The sequence below is a fragment of the Melozone crissalis genome, unplaced genomic scaffold, assembly GCF_028551555.1.
Source record: "Melozone crissalis strain CALT ecotype California unplaced genomic scaffold, PUWL_Pcris_2 ptg000029l_1, whole genome shotgun sequence".
Taxonomy (NCBI): domain Eukaryota; kingdom Metazoa; phylum Chordata; class Aves; order Passeriformes; family Passerellidae; genus Melozone; species Melozone crissalis.
In genome coordinates this window covers 18,578,687-18,600,932 of record NW_026535807.1, presented here as the reverse complement: position 1 = coordinate 18,600,932, position 22,246 = coordinate 18,578,687, and the positions used below count along the sequence as shown (strand labels likewise).

Here is a 22,246-nt window from a genome sequence, read left to right as displayed (position 1 = left end):
TAATGCAAAGTCTTTGGCTAACCTAAGAAACAGGAAGAAAATTAAAATGTAAGCTCAAAAAATCTGCTGTTCTTTATATTGTGTGCCAGGAAGTATTTAAATAATAATTATTAATTATAGTTAATACATGTATGTATGTATATATATATATATATATATATATATATGTATATAATATACATAATATATGTATACTTAATATATTCATGTAGCATTTAATATCAATGTGCTTTTAATACCATTAATAACTAAAATACTTTTACTAAAGAAAGAACAAGGTCCATGATCTGACTTATGAGCAGTTAAATCAGTTCAGAGACATTACTGGGCACTGAATCACAATCCTGGGGGAGAACAAAAGTCTCCAAACCCCAGCCATAATTGCACCTTTGGGACCTTATTATTCAGAATAATAAAAATTCATTAGCTATAATGTGATTATTTCTAATATAAACACATTCCTCCTAGCATGCTATGGTTTCTCCTCTGAAAGTCAATATTCAGAAGGGTCTCTCTGGCTGCATCATTTGATGTAGAAAAGCTCAGAAAAGTAGAGCTCTGGTGCAGTTTTATGGTGGAACCTGCCTCACCTCATTAAAGTTTTACGTTGTTTGCCAATACAAGGATTGTTCTCTTGCTTCAGGTGCTCTCTCCCAAAATTCCCACTGCACCATTTGTCCTATGTTTATCTGTCTTCAGAATAATAATTGTATAGATGGTGGCTTAGCTGTCTATATCAAACTTTCTTGGGTGTAACAAAGTTACAGAACATTTCATATTTGTTTTCATCAGATACTGTGAGCCCAGTGATGTCTAAAAATCTTACTGTGTTTGGAATTTAGTGAGAGCATAAATTTATCTCTGACTACCAGCCTTCCCTCAGACCTCAGGCAGGGAATTTTGAAAGCCATAAACCACAGGAAGATAAAATGTGATTTTTGGGTACCAGATGCAGGCAAGTGTAAAATCATGAGGGAACAAGACACGCTTCAATTTCATGAGGCCCATTTATACATTTAGCACTCACACAGAGCCCAGACAGGTTTATTGTGTAGGACTTGAACATTCAAACCAAGGCAGGCTCAGCACAAGGAGAGCGTGAGACAGCCCTGAGCACAGCCACGATGATTAAACGCTGTGGGTTTGTGTTTGTGTTCCCTGGGGGATGTGTGAAGAACTGGAACGCCGGCAACAAGTCCTGAGGAAAGCCTCGGAACAGAATTAAATATGAATTTATAAAAAAAAAAAATTAAAAAGAAAGAGGAGGAAAAACAATCGAAGAAGGGGTGCAGAATTGTAATGAGCTAAATAAATTAAGATGAAGCAGTGGTGGGGGGGAAGACTAAATGTTAGGCCCACATGGTGAGCATCACCTCACTGTGCTTGGTTTGGTGGGACAGCACAGCTTGAGGGGAACCCTGAGGGGACAGTGAGGGGACATTCAGAGAAGCCTGAAGGGACCATGAAGGAACAGTGAGGGGACATTCAGAGAAGCCTGAAGGAACCATGAAGGGATAGTGAGGGGACCCTGAGGGGATGCTGGCGGTACCCTGTGAGGATCACTGAGGGGACCATGAGGGAAGCCTGAAGGGACCATGAGGGGACCCTGAGGGGACATTCAAAGAAACCTGAAGGGACCATGATGGGACAGTGAGGGGACCCTGGGGGTACCCTGTGGGGAGCACTGAGGGAGCCATGAGGGGACAGTGAGGGGACAGTGAGAGGACCTTCAGAGAAGCCTGAAGGGACAGTGAGGGGACAATGAAGGGACCTTCAGAGAAGTCTGAAGGGACCATGAAGGGATAGTGAGGGGACCCTGAGGGGATGCTGGGGGTACCCTGTGAGGAGCACTGGGAGGACCCTCAGGGAAGCCTGAAGGGACCCTGAGAGGACAATGAGGGGACACTGTGGGGAGCACTGAGGGGACCATGAGTGGACCCTGAGGCCAGCGCTGAGGGGAGCCTAAGTGGAGCACTGAGGGTACCATGAGTGGAGCACTGAGGGGACACTGAGCATTGAGGGGACACTGAGCACTGAGGGTACCATGGGGACAGACGCTGAGCACCGAGGGGATGCTAAACACCGAGGGGACACTGAGAGGAGCACTTGAGGGGACGCTGAGCACCGAGGGGACACGGAGCGGGTCCCTGTCAGCCGCCCCCGGCCCCCCAGCCCCGGCGTTGCAGCCAGCCCGCCATGCCCAGGCCGGGCCGCAGGGGGCGCAGCGCGGCGCTCTCGCTCCCCATCGCGGCCTCTCCTGCCGCCGCCGGTGGGCGGGAGCGCCGGGCCGGGCCAGGCCGGGCGGGCCCGCGGCCGGGGCCATGGCGTTGCCCGTGCTGTCCAGCTCGGCCGTGAAGTTCCGCCGGGTGCTGGCGCAGTTCCCGCAGGAGCTCAGCCTTGCCTTCGCCTACGGCTCCGGGGTGTTCCGGCAGGCGGGGGCCTCGGCCGAGCACGGCGAGGTGAGGCTCGGGCCCCGCGGCGTTCCGCGCGCCGGAGCCGCTGCGGCCCTGCGGCTGTGAACGGCGAGGGGCAGCGATCCCAAACCCCGGGAATGGCGGGGGCGGGTGTCCGGCCGAGCCCGGGGCGGTCCCGGCAGTGGGGCTGGCACTGTGGGGGCTCGGGGTCCCTCTCAGCCCGGTGTGTGTCAGGTTGTTTATCTCTGCTTTTACAGCTACTGCATGTCGTGAACTGCTGTGCACCGTATGAGGGGAATTTCGAATGTATAGCCGCGCTGAAATGGCAGTCTGGGGAGCTTCCTCATCTTCTGAGGGCCACAGCTTGGAAATAATGTTTATTTTTATTTTTGGGGTTTTGTTGAGAAAAGCAAAGGAATACACTACAAAGGAATATCCTAGAAATGCGGTTCCTTGCTGGCAGCTCTCGGGTGGTGCCTTTATCTGCCCACATTCCCCCACTGATGGCCAAAAAGTTCTGTTCATTGGCACTGTGAGCTGTTCCACTGAGCTGTGGGTTAGCGTGTGAACATGTCACACCTGCTCCCCTGTTCTGCAGGGTTGAAGTTTGGTCTTGACCAGAACAGGAAAATTTTGGACTGTCTGATACACTTGACAATAAACATACAACTTCACTGGAACCTTTCAACTGTATCTGACATTAATACTTGTGGTTTGGGTTTTATTTTTATTTTTTTCCTCGTGAAAAATATTTAGCTGGAAGTTCGATACTGTGTATATCTTAAATTATTATGACACTAGTTCTTCTTGACATTTAAACCCCACCATTCTTGTTCTCCTCAGACAAATATGCTGGACTTTGTGTTTGCTGTTGATGATGTTGTGACCTGGCATATGACAAACTTGTCAAAGAACAGGAGTCATTATTCCTTCCTTAAATTTTTTGGGCCCAAAAAGATAAGTACCATCCAGGGATATGGAGCAGGGATTTACTACAACACCTTAGTGCCATGCAATGGCAGGGTAAGTACGAGTAGTGTGAGTGAATGGAGTCAAATATTTATGTCTGTGAAGTATTAAAATGATTAGCTTAAAGCATTTTTCAGGAAGTAAATATTGCAGATTGTAATTGTAGATTAACTCGTGGTATCTTCAATATTTATGTCTCAAACTGCATCACTAATAGCATTTTAATTGAAAAGGAAACAGAGCAGCCTGTCTTGCACCTTGGGAGTGTGAGCAGTGTTTGGAACTTCGAGCTAAAGCATTTCAGGAACTGGATTTATGTTCCTTATTGCTTTCTGTCTGCTAGTTTTGGTGGTGGTGCTTCATGTCAGCAGTTGACCATGTAGTCACAGCAAAGTGGGCTGTTGGATATAAAATGCAATTTACCACAGCAAGCTGGAATTGCCATTTGTGTTGTTTGGTGCCTCATATCCTGACCTGTGAGGCTTGGGTGTAATCAATGATTCTGGTGAGTGGTTCTTGCCCAGCAGTTCTGTTCCTGCACCTCTCTCTGGTAGGGAGGAGTGAGGGAAACACTGTCAGTCTTGCTGTTCTTGTCCCTCTATGAGGTTTTAAGGTTTAAACCTTAATTTGTTGTAAAAAGAGATTTGGGATTTCATTTGAAGTGGTGTTTGCCATGACATTGTGTTCTTGGCTCTTCATGCCCTGCTCTTATGTTCTAATGACTCAGTCATATCACAGCCTGTGCTTCTTTGGTATCCAGAAATTCTGGAGCTGCCTGCCTTGCTGTGGTGATAATCTTTGGAAATTCAGCTACTGCAGAGTGGTAACAAACTGTGGAAAGTCCACTTACATAAAATAAGCTGCAAAATCACAGGGTTTTTTTTCTTAACATCAAATAGCAAAAGAAAAAACTCCTTGATACACACCCCACCTCCCAATAACAGGATATAAGTCTTTGACAAACTATTGCTTGAATATTTTAAAATATTTTAATAAATATAATTTTTTACTATATTTTTTAATATAAAGGCTAATGTGGATTATTCTAGCTATGGTGATGTTTGGCTGTTGACTTTATTGCAGCTTTGATTCTAGAAAGGATCTTAGTTTCATGCATTCCATTTTCTCCCTGCAGAAGTTGGAATGTCAATAGGAGGGAGATTTTTTCTTTTACCTTGTGTGTTAATTAAAAGATAAAAATGTTTTCAAGTTTTTTGTGGGAGGTATGTGTGCCTTAGGATTAAGGACATTTATAGCAAGTACTATGTTCCATGTAGGGAAAACAGTGCAGGTATAAGTTTTTTCCAAAGCCTTTATTGTGCTTTGTTTTTTGCAGATGATAAAGTATGGAGTGATTAGCACTGATGCCCTGATTGAGGATCTGTTTCACTGGAACACTCTCTATGTGGCTGGGCGCCTGCAGAAGCCGGTAACTGCTCTGCTCTCTCTGCAAATGCAGGAATTTACAGGGCTGGGAAAGAATCTCTTGGGGTTTGAGCTTTATCTGTAGGGATCTGTGCTCAAATAATCTGCCCAGATTTAGGGATGCAGCCCCAGAGGGATAATCTCTGAGAGAGGAGGTGAAATGGAGTTCCTAATGATGTTCTGTGGAAAAAGAACCCCTAAAGGGGAGTTTATTAATAACAGTTTTCTGCCTCTAGTAAATCTTGAGTAACTCTATTAATGCCAAGTCCCTTTAATGTTAAACATATTATTTGCCTTTTATAACAGGTTATAGAGGTGGCCAAAATTTAACACAGCTAAGGAATGGAAATCTTTAAAGATGAAAGCAGCTTTGCTGTGCAGTTACTGTCTGGTTCATAATTGAATGAGCCATAAAAAATAATCTTTGCTTTCCCCCTTGTGCCTGCCTCGTTGTGCTTTCAGCAGGTGGCAGCAGTGCTAAGGGAAAATTTGTTATGAGTGGAGGGGGAGAGTTGGAGGAGAAATCTCTTCAGGTCTTGGAAGAGCAGTTAATTATGTTTTAGCTAAAAAACTTGGAGTGAAAGTTTGAATGGATTGTCTCAGACTGCTGGCTTTATCTGCAGAGATGAATTACAGCATGATCCAGGTTAGAGCAGCTGTTATCTCTGTAAAGGATGAAACTTAATCCACTGAGAAAGATAAGTGAAAGGAAAATTCTGGATGACACTTCAGCAGTGAATGGTGAATGGCTGTTTTCAGTGCAACTGCCTTTGCTGCTGCTTGGATTTGTGGCATGGCACGGTGAATATAAATTCTGTGTACTGTGAAAAAGCCTTCCTTCACTGTGGTGCTCTGTCAGATTTACCCCAAGAACCAACATTCATGTTTTACCAGGGGGATAACCATTGCACTCTGAAAAAAATCCTGCTTTGTGTTGGGGGGGTGGTTTAGAAAAGGAAGAGGTTATTCCTTTTGCTTCTTTAAGGTGTCTTCCATGAGGAGGAACAGCATCTCTGCTGAGTTTTGTGTTTTAAAGGCTCTGACTGTGGTGTCCTTAATGTGTCCATAACTTGCTGATGTTTCCATGGCAATCCTGAGGTACTGCAGTCACCTGTGTGACTGCTTGGGGTGCCACCACAGATTTTCCTCTTCTGGCTTCCCTTAGATTCCCCTGTAGCAACAAGCTAGGAATGTACATCTAAGTGAATTGTTTGATGAGATTTGAGAAAAAGCAAGAGGAATACCTTTGTTCACAAAGGTGTTTTAGGGTAGACAAATATTAAAAGCTGCCTTTTATAAGCAAGACAGGATTGCTTAACCAGAACCCTTGAAAAAGACAAACTCCCAGCAAGCAGGGATTCCTAGGGGAGTTGTTTCTGGAATTGCACAGTTATCCATCTCCCAAACCAGCTTCCCTTCATCTGCCAGTGTTTGTGTCTTCAGTTCTTCCCAAAGATCTGCTTTTTATTTCAATGTATTTCCATACCCTAGGTGATTGGATTCTCTATTTGGTCTTGAACAGTTTCAATGTTTCCTAAAAATAAACACTTCTAGTGGCAGGTAGAGGCATTCAAGTGATCTGTTCCTCATGGGTAAGTGAAGATCCCCTCAAGCAAAATGCAAAAATAAAGCCCTACTTCCTCTAGGACAGCCCCTGGCTGAGAAACTGCTTGAAGCATTTGATAGGGGAGTTCTCTATTAAAAAAAAAAAAAAAAGGAATGAAGATGAATAGGAAAACTTATTTATGTCTGGTGTTCTGTTCTCTTTATTATAGTCTTTTTTCTTATTGCACAATCACACATCTGTTGATGCATTCATATTTCCTGTTCTGATTAAGCTTAAATTCACAAGTACAAAAAGGTGACCAGTTCTTCAGAGATTAGTTCATGTCTGATGCATACAGCACTTCCAAACCAGTGTGTGAAAACAGCTTTTTCTAGCAGTGTTAATTCTTAAAATCACATTGTTTTGTCTCACATGGTGGGGATACTCTAGTGCTTGTTGTACCATGCTAGTAAGATCTACTCTTAAATTAATTTCTAACTCAATCCAGCATGAAAATTAATAACATTTCTAGCTCCAGCTTCAGTAGCACTTTGCTGTGGTCTTGCTTCCTAATGTCTCTGCTTTTCCAGGTAAAAATCCTGGCCCAGAATGAGAACAGCAGGCTGCAGGCTGCTCTTGTCAGCAACCTGAAGAGTGCAGTGCTGGCATCCTTCCTCATGCTGCCAGAGAGTTTCTCTGAAGAGGACCTTTTCCTGCAGATTGCTGGCCTCTCCTACTCTGGTGAGTCTGGGGCTCTCAGGTGCCTGAGGAGAGCTGGATCAATCATCTCCCTTCCTGCTTTGGGCCTGCAGTGCTGCCTGCACCAGGAATTCTCCTGACTGTGGTTATGTAACAGCCCCAGTAATTGGGTTTATTCACGGGAAATAGGTGCAGCTGCCTCAGCAATGCTGCCTGTACCTGCTTGGTTTGTGAGCAGCTCAGTGGGAGTGATTGGATATGATGAAATAATGGGGCTTCTCTCCTGTTTGCATGGATTGTGTTTTGGTGGAATGTTTCAAAACCTTGGGAAAAAAAATGTTTCTTTGCACTCAGTGCAATGTTGAGTCATCTGATAGTCTGACTCATAGCTTGTCATCTCTTGTTGAGTGTGCTGTGTTAAAGGCTCTTAGTTAACTTAAAAGATCCTGATTATGATTCTTTGATTTACATTTAACACTCCTGCTTGGTATTTGTTGAGTTTCTTTTTTTTTTTAGGAAATTGGTAAGTAAAAATATTGAAAAAACTACTGCAAATGGTTTTTCAATATAAGATGTAATTGTTACAATTTAACTCAGCAGTGCTTTATAAATGTTGACATCCTTACTGGAATTACCATGGAGGAGCTTAGTTGGAGTTGTGCTTTACACAGCACTCCCTTGGCTCATACAGAAATGCAGTTTTGGCTTTTGAAGGAAGCACAGGGGGGTCTAAGCTGCAGCCTGGCTGTACTCAGGAGTGTCACTGTTTTATGTAACACTTCCCAGGGCAGTTCAAATTGCAGCTTTCTCTTCCAGAGCAGCTCTCTCCTGAATTTTAGCCTGTTTTACAGCACCAGGAGGAGGGTGCTGACAGTGAGATTGCCAGCCAGGGATGTTCAGTGCTCCTCTGCCCACCTGAAACCTGCCCAGCACTGGCACTGGATTCTTGCTGGGCACCACTGACCAAAATGTTTATTTACTCTTTGGAACAGTGCAATTAAACAAAAATCAGTGAAATGCTGAGACTGGCTGTGCTGTGTGAGCAAAGCTGCAGCCACACAGCTCCCAGCTGGGAATGCACAAGGAAAAGGCTGCTGGTGGATATTTATTTTGCTGCCATTTCCTTCAGTTTTTCAGAGGCTGTACTAGTAGACAAAATTGATTTTATGTGTTACTCTAATCAGTCTCCTTGGAGACTGCTGAGAAGAGTTGTTAATGCTTTAATTTGGAAAATGTTTATCTTTTATTTTCTCCTGCATTTTTTGAGAGCACTGAGTCAGTAGCATTTATATGTGAAGTGTTTGTTTTGTGGCTCTGCATAAACTGAAATAAACTAAGGAAGGCTAGCAGGTTGGCACCTTTCAACAACATTTCTCTCCTGAATGTGGGAAGTGGGAAAAGAAATTGATTCAGAATTTTGGTTGGTACAAGCTACACTGAGCATCCAGCTCCTGGCTGGAAACCCTGCAAGCAGCCAGGCTGGTACCTCACAGAGGTAGTGGAGTGCTTTCATACAGACTGACTGGCTTTTCATTTGTTCTCTTTGAAACTTACAGTCATGTATCTGAAAAGAAAGTGTAAAGGCCAGTAATGTAACAGTGCTGTTAAAAGGAATTGCTTTTTGGAACTACTGACACAATGCATAGCTAAGAGAAAAAGTGATCCAGTGATCTTACAGTGACTGCTGTTAGCTGAACTCCAGGTACTGCCCCTGGAGTGCAGAATGCAAATTATTACCTCTCACATTGGAACATTTCAGCTCATTTTCTTATGGACACAAAGTATGAGGACTGGGCAATTTGTTTAGTAATTGTTGAGACTGAGGTTATGTTTGCAAAGACTGTAACTGTTACTTGACAGCTAGAATTATTTTGTTTCCAAGTGAAGATGTGGACAGGTAGACTGATGACATTGTATCAGAGGCTATATATATATATATATGTATGTAAAAATATGTGCCTTCAATATTATTATTATTTATATAATATCAATAATATAATATATATATATATATAATATGTATATCAAACATATTATTATATATATATATTTGATGTTTTTTCTGTGCTTGAAGGTGTTTGAATAGTTTATTTGACTCTTATATTGGCATACTTAATATTGGAGAGCAGAGATTTAAATGACAGCTCTGTACTATGTTGATTTCTGTTATATTCTCCTTCATGTTTTTGGGGTTTTCCTAATGGCTTAACTCTCTCTTTTCCTGCCTAGGTGATTTCAGAATGATAATAGGAGAAGACAGATTCAAAGTGCACAACATAGTGCAGCCCAACATTGCCCATTTCCAGAAGCTGTACAGTTCCATACTGCAGGGCTGCCCTCAAGTGGTGTACAAGCACCAGCAGGGAAGGCTTGAGGCAAGTGTTCTCCTTGCAACAGCTTTCTAACAAGGCTTCAGCACTGGCAGAAGGCAGGGGTTGTGCCACGCACCAGGAGAGCAGCTGTAGGCTCTGTGCTTGCTGTTTGTTGTGTTTCTGTTGTTTGGTTCATTCTGCAGCCAGCAGACTTGCTTTAAATACCAGGTTTTTATATGGAGGAGTTACTGCTCATTTTCTGTGAGTATGAGCACAGACTAGACCCCAGCAAGGGAAGCAGAGCAGTAAAACGTGTGTTCTAATGGATTCCACATGGAAATGACAGGCTAGGAAGTGAGGAATCAACAGATGGTTTGTGTTAGAGGGGTTAGGCTGTAACTCAGAGGTGCAGCTCTGCAATCAAAAACTGCATCTCACAAAAAACCTCCTCAAGTTCCAGCTAGGAAGGTCACCTGACTAAACCCAAGTGAAATTCTGGCATTAATACCCATACAAAACCAGTTTTCCTTAGCTTTTTGGGAAATCTAAAAATCCTCCAGTTCCAGCTATGAATATCACCTGACTAAACCCAAGTGAAATTCTGGTATTAATACCCACACAAACCCATTTTTCCTCAGCTTTTTGAGAAATCCAAAAATCCTCAAGTTCTAACTATGAATATCACCTGACTAAACCCAAGTGAAATTCTGGCATTAATACCCATACAAAATGATTTTTCCTTAGCTTTTTTGAGAAATCCTAAGCGATCAATACCTTGAATTCCATTTTTCTGGTGTAACATTGCAGCTAGGGGAGAGATGCCACAGTCAGTAGCAATTTTCCCTTTTGTAATGTTCAAGTGTGATCTGAACTTCATGGTGAAGTCACAAATAGCACCACTTGTCTCATGGATGTGGGCATCTCTTTATTCTCAAGCTTTGGTAATTCTGTCTCAAATGCCACCTTTTAGGATGTGTCTTTGTTAGAAATTCATTTAACTGCAGGCTTGAGTACAGTAAACACTTTCACTGCAATGCTTTGGGGTAAAATACAGCCAAAAACTGTATTATCCTGCAGCTGTCTCCAAGTTTTCTTATTGCTTGTGAACAGTTTGGTGCAAGAAATATTTAAATGAATTTGGGAAAGAATTACAAATGCTTCCTTTAAACAAATCCTGGTAGCATACTGCACATTTATTGCTGGCTAATAAATCTCTCCACAATCCCATAACAGTCATCAAGACTGCTTCAAATCGACAGCAAAATGACGGCATTTAATCAAGCAAGTGTTTAACACTTTATTGCTCACACCTTGCTGTGCTTATTGGGGTGCCTGAGTGCTGCTGGGGGTGCAGGAACAGGATGGAACCCCCTTTTTCAGGAGATGCAGAGCTGCAGAGAGAGTTCCTTGTTCAGGGCTGGCTGAGTGCTGCTGGGGGTGCAGGAACAGGATGGAACCCCCTTTTTCAGGAGATGCAGAGCTACAGAGAGAATTCCTTGTTCAGGGGTCCCTCAGCAGCAGGGGAGGCAGAGCCCGGTTCAGGCTCTGCTTCCTCCCACACATAGCTCAGAGCTGCTCCCTCTCGCTGCCTCTGCAGTTGTGGCTGACTCATCTGGAGATCATTTTCTCCACACTGACAAAAGGGAGTGGAGAGGGCAATCAGGCTGCTGTCTGATGTCTCCATGAAGTGGCTAAGACCTTGTGTGGGAGGAATGGAGCTCTTCAGATTTTCCTCCTCTCTTGGAGAGCTCTGCCCCACGGTGCGTTGCAGTTTGGAGAAATCTGTCCAGGCCTGCACGGTGCTATCATTGTATTCAAAAAAGGCTCCTTGGATTTCTGATTGAGATTGCAAAATGTGGGATGAATGTTTGCTTCAGATTATACAAACCAGATGTGCTCTGGAGTTTAAAGCAGAGAAAATGGTTTTCTAGCTAAACTTGAAGTGTGTGTGTCTGCAGTTTGATTATATTCAGGCAGAAGAAACTCAGCTGAGGGGTCTTTGGGGAGCTTTTTTTTATTGTCCTGAGCTTGTGTTTCCAGAGGAAATTGGATACAACAGAAATGATACAATTTCAATGAACATTTGCTTGCAGACACAGCAAGATCATGTGTGTCTTCTTTGAATAAAAACCCTTGCAGTGACTCATTCTTCAAGTTGGAAACTGAGATGTTGCATTTCCCTGTTCTTGGGAAGTTTTTATTACCATTGTCAAGGACCTTTTCTAGTGAAATGGATCAGGTTCTGTGAGATTTATCAGAGGTCAATTTTCTAACTTCTTTAAAAAAAAAAAAGAGAACTGAATGTTTTTAATGTCTTACTTTTATAACATTCAGATTGATAAAAGTCCAGAAGGTCAGTTTACACAACTCATGGCTTTGCCAAAGACTCTGCAACAACAGATAACTGCTCTGGTAAACCCTCCTGGAAAGAACAGAGATGTGGAAGAAATTTTACTGCAAGTTGCCCATGACCCTGACTGTGGATATCTGGTGCATCAAGGTAGGTCTGGCCCAGTGTCTGTGATCTCCTTTAAAACATGATAGATACACAAATCTATTGTATGTGTTCTCCTGTTTCAGGTGGGTTAAAGAGGAGGGTGAGTTAAAGAAAAGGGTGAAAAAATCCTGGACATAATAATAATAAGATACATTCCTGAAAGCCTGAGTTTGGATTTGGTTGCAGACAGGTTATCTGAAATATTATCAATAGCATTCCTAGTGATACAGAAAGATGTGTTTTGGTTTGGATCCTAAGGAATAATAGTGTGGCCTGCTTAGATCACCCAACTCTGGTGCTTCCATTTTCAGGCAAAACCTCATCAAAGTACTGAGCTTTCTATCCTCCCAGTCAGAGATTGCAGGGCTGAGGTAATTCTCTGCCTTGCTGACATTTCCCTTGGCAGTCATGGTGCTTAGCCCAGACATGTGAGCCCTGGCAGGGAGCTCCAGCTGGAGGGGAAAGGCTGAGGTGCTTCTCATCAGCACAACTGCTCTGAGGCACCATTATGTCATATGAGCAAGTTCAAGCTGATGCTGCACACACCAGTGCTCTGCTACACTGCAGGAAAATGAAAAAGTTTGGTACTTGGGGTCCTTTGTGCATTTGAAGAACCTGGCACATTTTATGTTCCAGGTAGGAAATTTTGCAAGCTCCTTGAGCACAAGATGCTCATGGGAGACACCAGACACTAAGCAGGGAGCTGAGGGAGCTCTCAGCCTGATTTCTGTGGGGGAAATAAAACTCCTGGGTGCTGCAATTCTGCATGGACAGCCTGGAATGAGCTGCACCTGGACATGGAGCTTTCAGCTTCTCTTGGGCTGGGCTGGAGCAGCAAAGGGATAAAAGCTGGGTCTGGGAGCAGGAGCAGGGTTTGAGCTGCACCCAGAGCAGGTTTGAGCTGCACCCAGAGCAGGTTTGATCTGCACACAGCAGGGTTTGAGCTGCACACAGAGCAGGGTTGGAGCTGCACACAGAGCAGGTTTGAGCTGCACACACAGCAGGGTTTGAGCTGCACACAGAGCAGGGTTGGAGCTGCACACACAGCAGGGTTTGAGCTGCACACAGAGCAGGTTGGAGCTGCACACAGAGCAGGTTGGAGCTGCACCCAGAGCAGGTTTGAGCTGCACACACAGCAGAGTTTGAGCTGCACACAGAGCAGAGTTTGAGCTGCACACAGAGCAGGTTGGAGCTGCACACAGAGCAGAGTTTGAGCTGCACACAGAGCAGGTTGGAGCTGCACACAGAGCAGGTTGGAGCTGCACCCAGAGCAGGTTGGAGCTGCACCCAGAGCAGGGTTGGAGCTGCACACACAGCAGGGTTGGAGCTGCACACAGAGCAGGTTTGATCTGCACACAGCAGGGTTGGAGCTGCACACAGAGCAGGTTGGAGCTGCACACAGAGCAGGTTTGAGCTGCACACAGAGCAGGTTTGAGCTGCACACAGAGCAGGTTGGAGCTGCACACAGAGCAGGTTGGAGCTGCACACAGAGCAGGGTTTGAGCTGCACACAGAGCAGGTTGGAGCTGCACACAGAGCAGGTTGGAGCTGCATACAGCAGGGTTGGGGCTGCACACAGAGCAGGTTGGAGCTGCACACAGAGCAGGTTGGAGCTGCACACAGAGCTCTGGTGGTGCTGTGCTTGTGTTTCTGTAGCAGACTGGGCACATCTTCTCAGCCCTGCACTTTAAACCCTTAGCAGGACACATCAAGATATTCTTTCACTTTTGTGACCAAAGCATTTTCCTAATTTATCAATCTGGGTAAAGGCCAGGCTAAGCCATTTGAGAATCCTACAAGACAGAGCTGATTACTCAAGTTGAATTGTGTTGTCCCAAGATACTCTGCTACATCAACACAATTTATCCCTTTCCCTTCCCTGTTACTACCCCTCACATGATTTTACAGTGGAATATTGTATCCTTACTTACACATTGATTATGTTAAGCTTTGTTCTTCAACATGGAAGCAAGATTTAAAAATATTTGAAATTATATTCTGTGGGTCAATGCAGAATGTGTCAATTTGGAAGATTAGCTCTGAGACTGCTGCAGCTCTGCATTTGTTTCAGTTATTCAGTGATGTGAATAGTTTGTACATTATCAATATGCTTTTATATGTGTTAGAACAAATACAACTTCATAGTTCTGAAAAAAAATTAAGATTTTTTTAAACTGCTCTATTAAGAACCCCTGGACAGTGACAACTGAATGTGCCACAGTGCAGAGTGGTAAACAAACCTTATCTCCAAAAGCTGTAATTTAGGAAAGCCAGGGAAGAGCTGCACAATAGAGGTGTCTCTGCTTGAGCAGAGAAGTGCCAAATCCCAATTTCATGTTGAAGTAAACAGGGAGGATCATTTGTTCTGCTCCAGAATGTTAATTTACCAGCACTTAGATGAAACAACTCTGAATCCTTTGTGGTTAATCATCTTAGCAGAGAGCTAATGGGAACACTAAATAAATGGGTTTGATCAATTCCTACTGCTTCTTGTCTGTTTTAATACTGATTTGGGATTTTATCTGTATGTTACATATAAAAGAAATTAAAATAGTTTAGGGAATACTTTTAATTAGTATGAAAAAGCAGAGCAAACCCAAATTTTCTCAGTGTATGTTTTACTTTCAGGCTGGCTTGGTTGTATAAGTGGAACAATATTTAACTTGTGCATGGTGGAGGGGCAAAGAATCCCCACACAAGTGCTGGATGGGTAACATCTGTGTGCTTTTCCCTCTGCAGGCATTTCAGCAATTGTGAGATCCTCCAGTATAGTGCAGAGTGCTAAAACCATCCTGACAGCTGGTAAGAATGTGTGGGGTGTCTGTCAGTGTGGGCCTGCTGATTTCACACAGCAAAAATGACAAAAAATAGTCTTCTTACAGGAGCTTAAATAATAAAATTTTTGTGTGTTTCATTAAAAGTCCCTAGAAAATAAAAGCAGCATTTAAAGCAGAGGCTTTCTTGCAAAATTATAAAATGCTGAGAGGGACTGGAGTCTGTGTGACTCTTAAATCAACAAACCAAACAACATCACTTTCATTTTCTCTGTCCTGGAGCTGGGCAGAGGAGATTTTGTGGAGCAAAAGAATTGGAAGAGAGGGATAAGACCCCTCCAGTGTTATTCCTGTTGAATTCAAGTTATTCCAGTGGTATTCCTGTTATGTTCAAGTTATGTTCCTCTTATATTCAAGTTATAACCAGTGTTATTCCTGTTGAATTCAAATTATTCCCTTGAATTCAAGGTGTCCCAGAGCTGGGTAAGTGCAGGAGTAGAACAGAAATGGTTCAACTGTGGGGTTATAAATCACCTCTGAGGCTCTTCAGCTCCCCTTGTGTGTGATGCACTCAATCACTGACATTTTGGGGAGTCCTCATGGGTCTTTGAGTAACACTTGGCATTTTTGTCATCATTTTTTATCATTTTATCATCATTTTATTATCATTTTTATAGTAATTTTATTATCACTTTTTATCATTCTACTTCATGCACCTGAAATCAGTTCTTTGGGAAATGTCTCTATTTCCCAAAATCCTTAACTGATTTTGCTTTGTATGTAGTGGCTTTTTTCTCTTTCAAACAAAGTGGTGTTTCCTTCTAATCAGTTGTGTAGAGTTTTATGTAAAAACTATTTTCTCCTCGTGGTTTTAGTGGTGCAAACATATTTTTGGGATTTGGTTTAGGTAGAGCAAAGCAATTTTGGGCCTTTTCCTCCAGCACAAGCCCAATTAAGGCAAGGAGGTTTGGGGGAGTGGATTTTTCTTACTTTTTCCATTATTTAGTTTTGGGGGTTTTTTGGGGTTTTATTTTTTATGTATTTACGCTTGTCTGCCAGAATCTGGTGAAAACCATCAGTGACAGAATTCAGGAGTGAAATTTCACTGCTCAAGGATGTCACCTCAGTATTTTTGAGGTGTGATGTTGGTGTGATCTGCCCTGGAATTGCGCAGGGGTGGTGTCCATGGCTTTAGAGTTAATTAGCAAAAACCTTTTGCAATTTTAATTTTTTTAAATATTTATCTCCAAACACTTATGAGTTTACATTAAATCTGCGTTTATATTAAATCTGTCAGTATCTCCTAATGAAGATTTTCTCCCAGTCATGGTTTCTTAATTTCAAATGCCTCACTGGGGCAGCTCTTGGGGCTCTCCATGTTCATAGGATACAGAATTTACACAGAGAAATCAGGAATGTGGCTCCTGCATGGAAATATTTGCTTGACTCAGGCAAGGAATGTGTTTTACAGGGAAATGTGGAGCTTTAAATCCAGTCCCTAAGGATGCTGCATTTCTTTCTTTATTCTTTTTCCAAATCTTGTCTAATATTCTGGTCCCCCAAGACCTATTTTCACACTTTCTAGTAAAGACTTGAGGAAAAATATAAGGCTCTGACCTTCTGCAGTGCTTGTGTCAGAATAGTAGCTTAAAATAAAAGAGAATGATGAAATCTGTGGCTCCATTGAGCTTTGACTTTTTATTGCTGTTCCTAAGAACTGTACAAGTACTTTGTAAAGCTGCAAAAAAATGTTTTCATTAGCTGGCCACGACTCTTTTTGAAGTGTTCTAGGGAACACAATCTGGTTTCTTTAGCTGATTATTTTATCTTAACACCACCAGCAAAGGTGAGGTGCCTGCTCAGGGCCACAGCAGGGCAGTGCAATGTCCAGCATTTCTAAATTCAGAGGTCAACCAGCAATAGCTGTGCTCAGATGCCATGCTGGGTATGAACATCACTGGCAAGGAGCACAAGAAGGAATTTCAAGCCATTTAAGAGAACTTTTCTCATCTTTCTCTGCCAGTGTGGTTTCCAAGTGGAGCCCCAGCTCTGTGTTTTTGTTTGTTGTTAAATGCCCTGTTTAGTTTTTGAGAATGTGCCTGTGTGTTTCTTTGAGGCTGTGCTGAGGTTGCCTCTCTGTTTCCCATTAGAGATGGCACCAGGCTTTGATTTGTTTTCCCACATAGCCAGAGCCTGCCTGGCCTTTGGGAACTCTCTCTGCAACTCTTATATTTAGCTCCTCTGAAAATGTTGCTACTTCTTTAGCTTCTTTCTTCTTTATATTTTACTCAAGGAATGTTGCAAGCTTTGAAAATTTTTCTATAAATACAGCCTTACAGCATAAATCATCAATTGAAGCATTTGTCCAAGATACTTTTAAGTTAGCACAAATGTTCTGAATAGCATTTATTTTCAAGAATTCAAGGATTTTTTCTTAAAGGAGCAGGTTTCATTTGTCCAAGATACTTTTAAGGTAGCACAAATGTTCTGAATAGCATTTATTTTCAAGAATTCAAGGATTTATTTTTAAAGGAGCAGTTTGATTTGTCCAAGATACTTTTAAGGTAGCACAAATGTTCTGAATAGCATTTATTTTCAAGAATTCAAGGATTTTTTCTTAAAGGAGCAGGTTTCATTTGTTCAAGATATTTTTAAGTTAGGACAAATGTTCTGAATAGCATTTGTTTTCAAGGATTTTTGTTTTTAAGGAGCAGGCTTACATATCAAATATTCAGGTTTTGTGATAACTGCTCTCTTTATCAGCTAAAGTCTTGATTTCACAGAATGTTTGTGTCCTGTAAGAGAGATCCATGCAGACACCTCCAAGAGCTACTTGGAACTCTAGTTTGAATTCTAGTTTGAATCCTCACATAGAAGACCTATAGAGATTTTCTGTGACAATTTTCTCCCCAAACAGAAATTTTTAGGTCATAAGAGCCAGAAAACTTCCCAGATCTTGGGTGAAAGGCAAAAAAAATCCAAATCTTTCCTTTTTCTTTCCTTCTGGATTATCAAGCCACACTGTGTTCCATCACTTTAAGTGTTGTGGCATGACTTGTAGGCAGGAAGAGATGTGCTGGCTTCAGTGTAAATATCTGTAAATATGCATGTATCTGTGTGTGCCACACTACAAATATAGAATTATTTGCCCCAACAAATAATTATATATTTGTCTAGCAGTACATCCATCCAAAGGCAATTGTTGGAATCCATAAAGTTAGAGGTTTTTTAGGAAATGGCTAAAAAAAGTATGTAGGCCTCAGACTGAAGTTCTGTTAGCATTGCAGATACAGCAGAAAAGCTTCCCAAGCAGTAGAGCATACATGACAAATAACAGCAGGCCTCTGTAGAATTGGCTTTAGGATGGCAACAAGGTTATTTAATGTATATCTTTAGAAGGTTAGCATGAATAGAGCTCTGTTCTTTGTCTCTTATGTACCAGTCTTTGTTTTAGCTACCATTACGTGTGTTTTATAAGATTGGATAGAATGCTTATCAATATGTGTTTTTCTGTGTATGATTGGCTGAAATCTAGACTGAGATGATTTTATGTCTTTCTGTATCACCCCACCCTCGGGGGACATTTTGTGTGGATCAGTGAGCTGTTAACATCATGTCTCCATTGTATTTCTTGAGACTGATGTGCTGGAAATAAAAGCAAAAATCTCTTCACTGGTCTGGTTCCAATGTTGTCCATATCTGGACATTTTGCCGCGGCAAGTGGGTTCCTTTTTTAAGACGAGGGTTCCTGGCACAATTGGACTTCTATCTACCCTTTAACCCGATAGCAATCCTAGCAGGACACTTTTGGGGACTCCCAGGCTTGCAGAAAACTCAGTGTGGATGGTTAAGTGAAATCAGACACGGGTTGTGTTTGCACAAACGCTGTGGGCTCGGTCCCCTGTGCATCAGGGCTTTGTTCTGTGTCCTCCAGTGGAAAATCTAAAGGGGAGGTGCAACCACCGAGTCACAGCTTCAGAGCTGAAGTAACAGACATTTTCATGTGGTCCAAGTGCTTCAGATTCTGAGAGAGAGCTGTAATTACAGCCATGAACTTTTCCTGCAGCTGGGATTCATCAGCCTGAGGGCTGCTTTGGGGAGAGGCTGAGCTGGATGGACAGACCTGTGCTGGGCAGTGGGGCCAGCAGCTCCTTCTGTGCCCTGGGTGGAGCTCTGAGGGATGGGAGGGATGTGCTGGTGGGCAGGCTGAGAGCAGCAGTGTCCCTGCAGCTGAGAGCTGTTGTCATATATACTGCAAGAGTTCCATATTGCCAGAGTTTCATACCTCCTTGACATTTCTTGTAGGCAGCTCCTCCAGGCATTGACACTCTCCCTTATCCTCACAGCAGCCAACTGACTCCAGCTGTCACCAATCCACTCTGTTATAACACTGTTCTTATTGGCTATAGGTGTGGCCTGGTAACATCAGGCCTGCTCCTAATCCTTAAAAGTTAAGCTGCAAGTCTTTAGGGGGTAAGATTACTTTCTACACTACCTTTATTTACTTGTGTTCTATCCCTCTACAGAGAGCAGCAGTGTCCCTGCAGGCTGAGAGCAGGAATCTATCTCCAGTGTGCCTGCAGGCTGTAATACCTGCACCATTCCCTGCAGGCTGAGAGCAGCAGTGTCCCTGCACCATTCCCTGCAGTCCTGCAGCAGTGTCCCTGCAGCTGAGGGCAGCAGTGTCCCTGCAGTGCCTGCACCATTCCCTGCAGCTGAGAGCAGCACTGTCCCTGCAGTGCCTGCACCATTCCATGCAGGCTGAGAGCAGCAGTGTCCCTGCAGTCCTGCAGCAATGTCCCTGCAGCTCAGAGCAGCCCTGTCCCTGCAGTACCTGCACCATTCCCTGCAGCTGAGAGCAGGAATCTCCCTGCAGCTGAGAGCAGGAATCTCCCTACAGGCTGACAGCAGCAGTGTCCCTGCAGTGCCTGCACCATTCCCTGCAGTCCTGCAGCAGTGCCTGGATCCTGGATCTCCCACACGCTGCACTGCACTTCCCGAAGCAGCTGGAATTCACTGCAGTGGCAGAGCAGCATTTCCTCTCTCAGAGTGGCTGCATCCTGCAGCTTGGCCATTTCCAGAGCCACACTTACACAATTCTAACTTCTCTCATTGTGCTGTGCCAGAGCTCAGGCTGGCTTTGTGCTGCTGCAGGAATTGCTGCTCTGTGTGCAATCTCCATGCAGATTTGTCAGGCACTTGAGGATTTACATGGTTATTTATTTGTTATTTGAGATGCTGCAAAGAAAAGCCTGTCATGACTTCATTAGTGTGCTTGCTTTTGCAAAAACCTGGTAAATATGGAAAAGTTGGAGCTTACACATGGGATACACATGGGTTTGTCAGTTCAAAATACTGGGATGGATGCTTTCCTACCCAAGGTGAAGTTGAGTTTATTTAAATTGCAGTTGGAGGCACGAGAAATGCAGAACTGATTCTCTGCAGTCTGTTTGTTATCAGGGGCTTCTTACTGTGCCACATTCCTTCAGAAATGAGTGTGCACCTTTCCTTCTTGCTGCCAACTCATTTGTCTTCTTGCAACTTGAATTTGAATGCATCTATCACTTGAAATATTATATTTTTAATTGATTTCTTTCTTTCACTTTCCTTTTTCTTGAGGTCTTTCCAAGTCAGGTATTAGTATGCCCCCCCAAAAAATTAAAGAAATCCAGTGCAGCACGTGGCTAAACTTAGGTTGTGGTTCCTTGTTTGTTGCAAATCTTTCCTTGTGTTCTGGGCTGTGATGTTGTGTGACTTTTGGCTAAATTCCTTGTGTGTTTTTAGTCAGTTTTGTCAGGTGTTTAATTAAATAAACATAGGAAAGATTGTAGTAAATATAATTTACTGCACCTTAAATCTGTGCACATGTCAAAATTAGAGCTTTTTATGCAGCACTAAAAAGTTGCCTTTTGAGTTCTGAATTTGTGAGGGTGTGATTAGACTGTGCTGTAATCTGAGCAATCACTCTGTGTAGTTTTGGGCTTATTTGTTTGGTTTGGGGTGATTTTTTTTAAACAAAAAAGGAAAAGCAAGTAGCTGCACTGGCTGGGATCTCAGAACTCCCCTGAAATGCCAAGACTAACAGTGATTTGTTGTAAAATTTATAAATACTCTGTGACTAAACCCAGCAAAAGGCTGTGGGTTTTTACTCTAGGTCTGTAAGAGGAGGCTCATGTCTGCTAAAACTTCAGAAATTAACTCCAAGGATACATTTTACAAATTTTGTGGGACTCATCCTCAGTCCCATCATATCTAAAACTCATAAATGCTTGTAGGCAAGAACTGCTGCTGCTCTGAAAATTGAGATGTCTGCCTTTATTGTATGCCATGGCATGGAATTTACCAGAATTCTGCTCTATTTGCTCTGCTCTGACAGCATTAAAAGTATTTTTGGTGGCATTATTTACTGTGTTGTGCCTGTGACAGGAAGGTTATTTGCATGTTTGCCTGCTGGATTAGGCTGTCATTCAATCCTTCATTTGATGCACTAAGCACCTTCTGCTAAATGTTGATATTTTTTCCTCTTTTTTTCTTCTTTTTTTAGGGGCAAAGAAATCTGTGATCTACAGTTTGAAGAAATTATATAAGATGGCAAAGGGAGAGTTAAAGAAGCCATCCTGAGTCTGTACATACTGTGTATGGGTAAATAAATGGTACTTTTTCTCTAAATGTTTTGCAGATGTGACTTTGCATACTTGAGAAGATTCCAGTGTATTTAAAAAGTCTGTTCTGATGATTTACATGCACAATTTTCTTAATGAAATAGGAACTTTTTTAATGGGAGGTTTGTTGGCAATAGGGCAAAGGAATTGCACTCTGTAAATACTAAAGTGAATTTTCCTGTGGATTTTGAAGAATCCTGAGTAAAAAAGATTGATTGTACAGATGGATTAAAACCCAAAGTGACTCATTTTTTATATGGTGACAGTTTTACTTCCCAAAGTACCCTCAGAGTCTCAAAATTATCAATACCCCAAATTTATTCTTTCAGGGATTTCCAGAACTGAAGAATCCATTGAGATTTCACTAGATATGAAACTGCCCTCTGACATTTTCACCCTTGGAATTCCTCTGAGGATGCTCCTTGTGACATCTTGAATCTCAAAAACTGCCCCAGTGTGGGAGAGGGAAAAGAGCAGCTTGGCAGGTGTCACATCCCTTTAATAAGGATATTTAATAATATTAATTAATAAGGATATTTAATAATAATAAATTTGTGTGTTCCTCTCATGAGGCTGAGATGAAAAGTGCCCAGTTCTTGGGTGTTGTCACAAGAGCCAGAGTTGGAAAGAAAATCAGAATTCCATGGATCTCTTTGGGCAGATTTAGACAGTATTTATTGTTTTGCAGAAGATTTCATCAAAACACTTGAAAATTTGGAATATTATGAACAAAAGCACAGCTTGATTAATTCTTTGATTATATTTTTTTCCCCTTAAAATGCTGCCCACAAAGATGAAACTTGAACTCATTTAAATGAGCTAAACCAAAGAGAATTGGAGTTTTACATGACTTGTTGCATTAATCATGCCATGAAGGAATGGGCATTGCTGGCACTAACCATGTCTGGTGCTATAAACTGGGACGATCTTTTATAAATAGAATTTTTTT

At 42.6% G+C, this 22,246-nt stretch overlaps 1 protein-coding gene across 1 annotated transcript; it reads left to right on the top strand.

Moving 5' to 3' along the window:
- The first annotated feature begins 2,280 nt into the window (after positions 1-2,280).
- Positions 2,281-21,549, top strand: TAMM41 (TAM41 mitochondrial translocator assembly and maintenance homolog). Its single transcript, XM_054281315.1, has 8 exons — positions 2,281-2,459; positions 3,258-3,437; positions 4,720-4,812; positions 6,945-7,095; positions 9,283-9,428; positions 11,700-11,865; positions 14,601-14,663; positions 21,180-21,549. The coding sequence occupies exons 1-8, from the start codon at positions 2,322-2,324 to the stop codon at positions 21,254-21,256; spliced, it is 1,014 nt and encodes a 337-aa protein (XP_054137290.1). The 5' UTR covers positions 2,281-2,321; the 3' UTR covers positions 21,257-21,549.
- The last annotated feature ends 697 nt before the right edge of the window (positions 21,550-22,246 follow it).

Excerpts from the sequence above, each read along its gene's own strand:
- TAMM41 (XM_054281315.1), top strand. The coding sequence starts at position 2,322 with ATGGCGTTGCCCGTGCTGTCCAGCTCGGCCGTGAAGTTCCGCCGGGTG. Across the intron at positions 7,096-9,282 it reads TGCTGGCCTCTCCTACTCTG|GTGATTTCAGAATGATAATA; the intron begins GTGAGTCTGGGG and ends TTTCCTGCCTAG. Across the intron at positions 11,866-14,600 it reads TGGATATCTGGTGCATCAAG|GCATTTCAGCAATTGTGAGA; the intron begins GTAGGTCTGGCC and ends TTCCCTCTGCAG.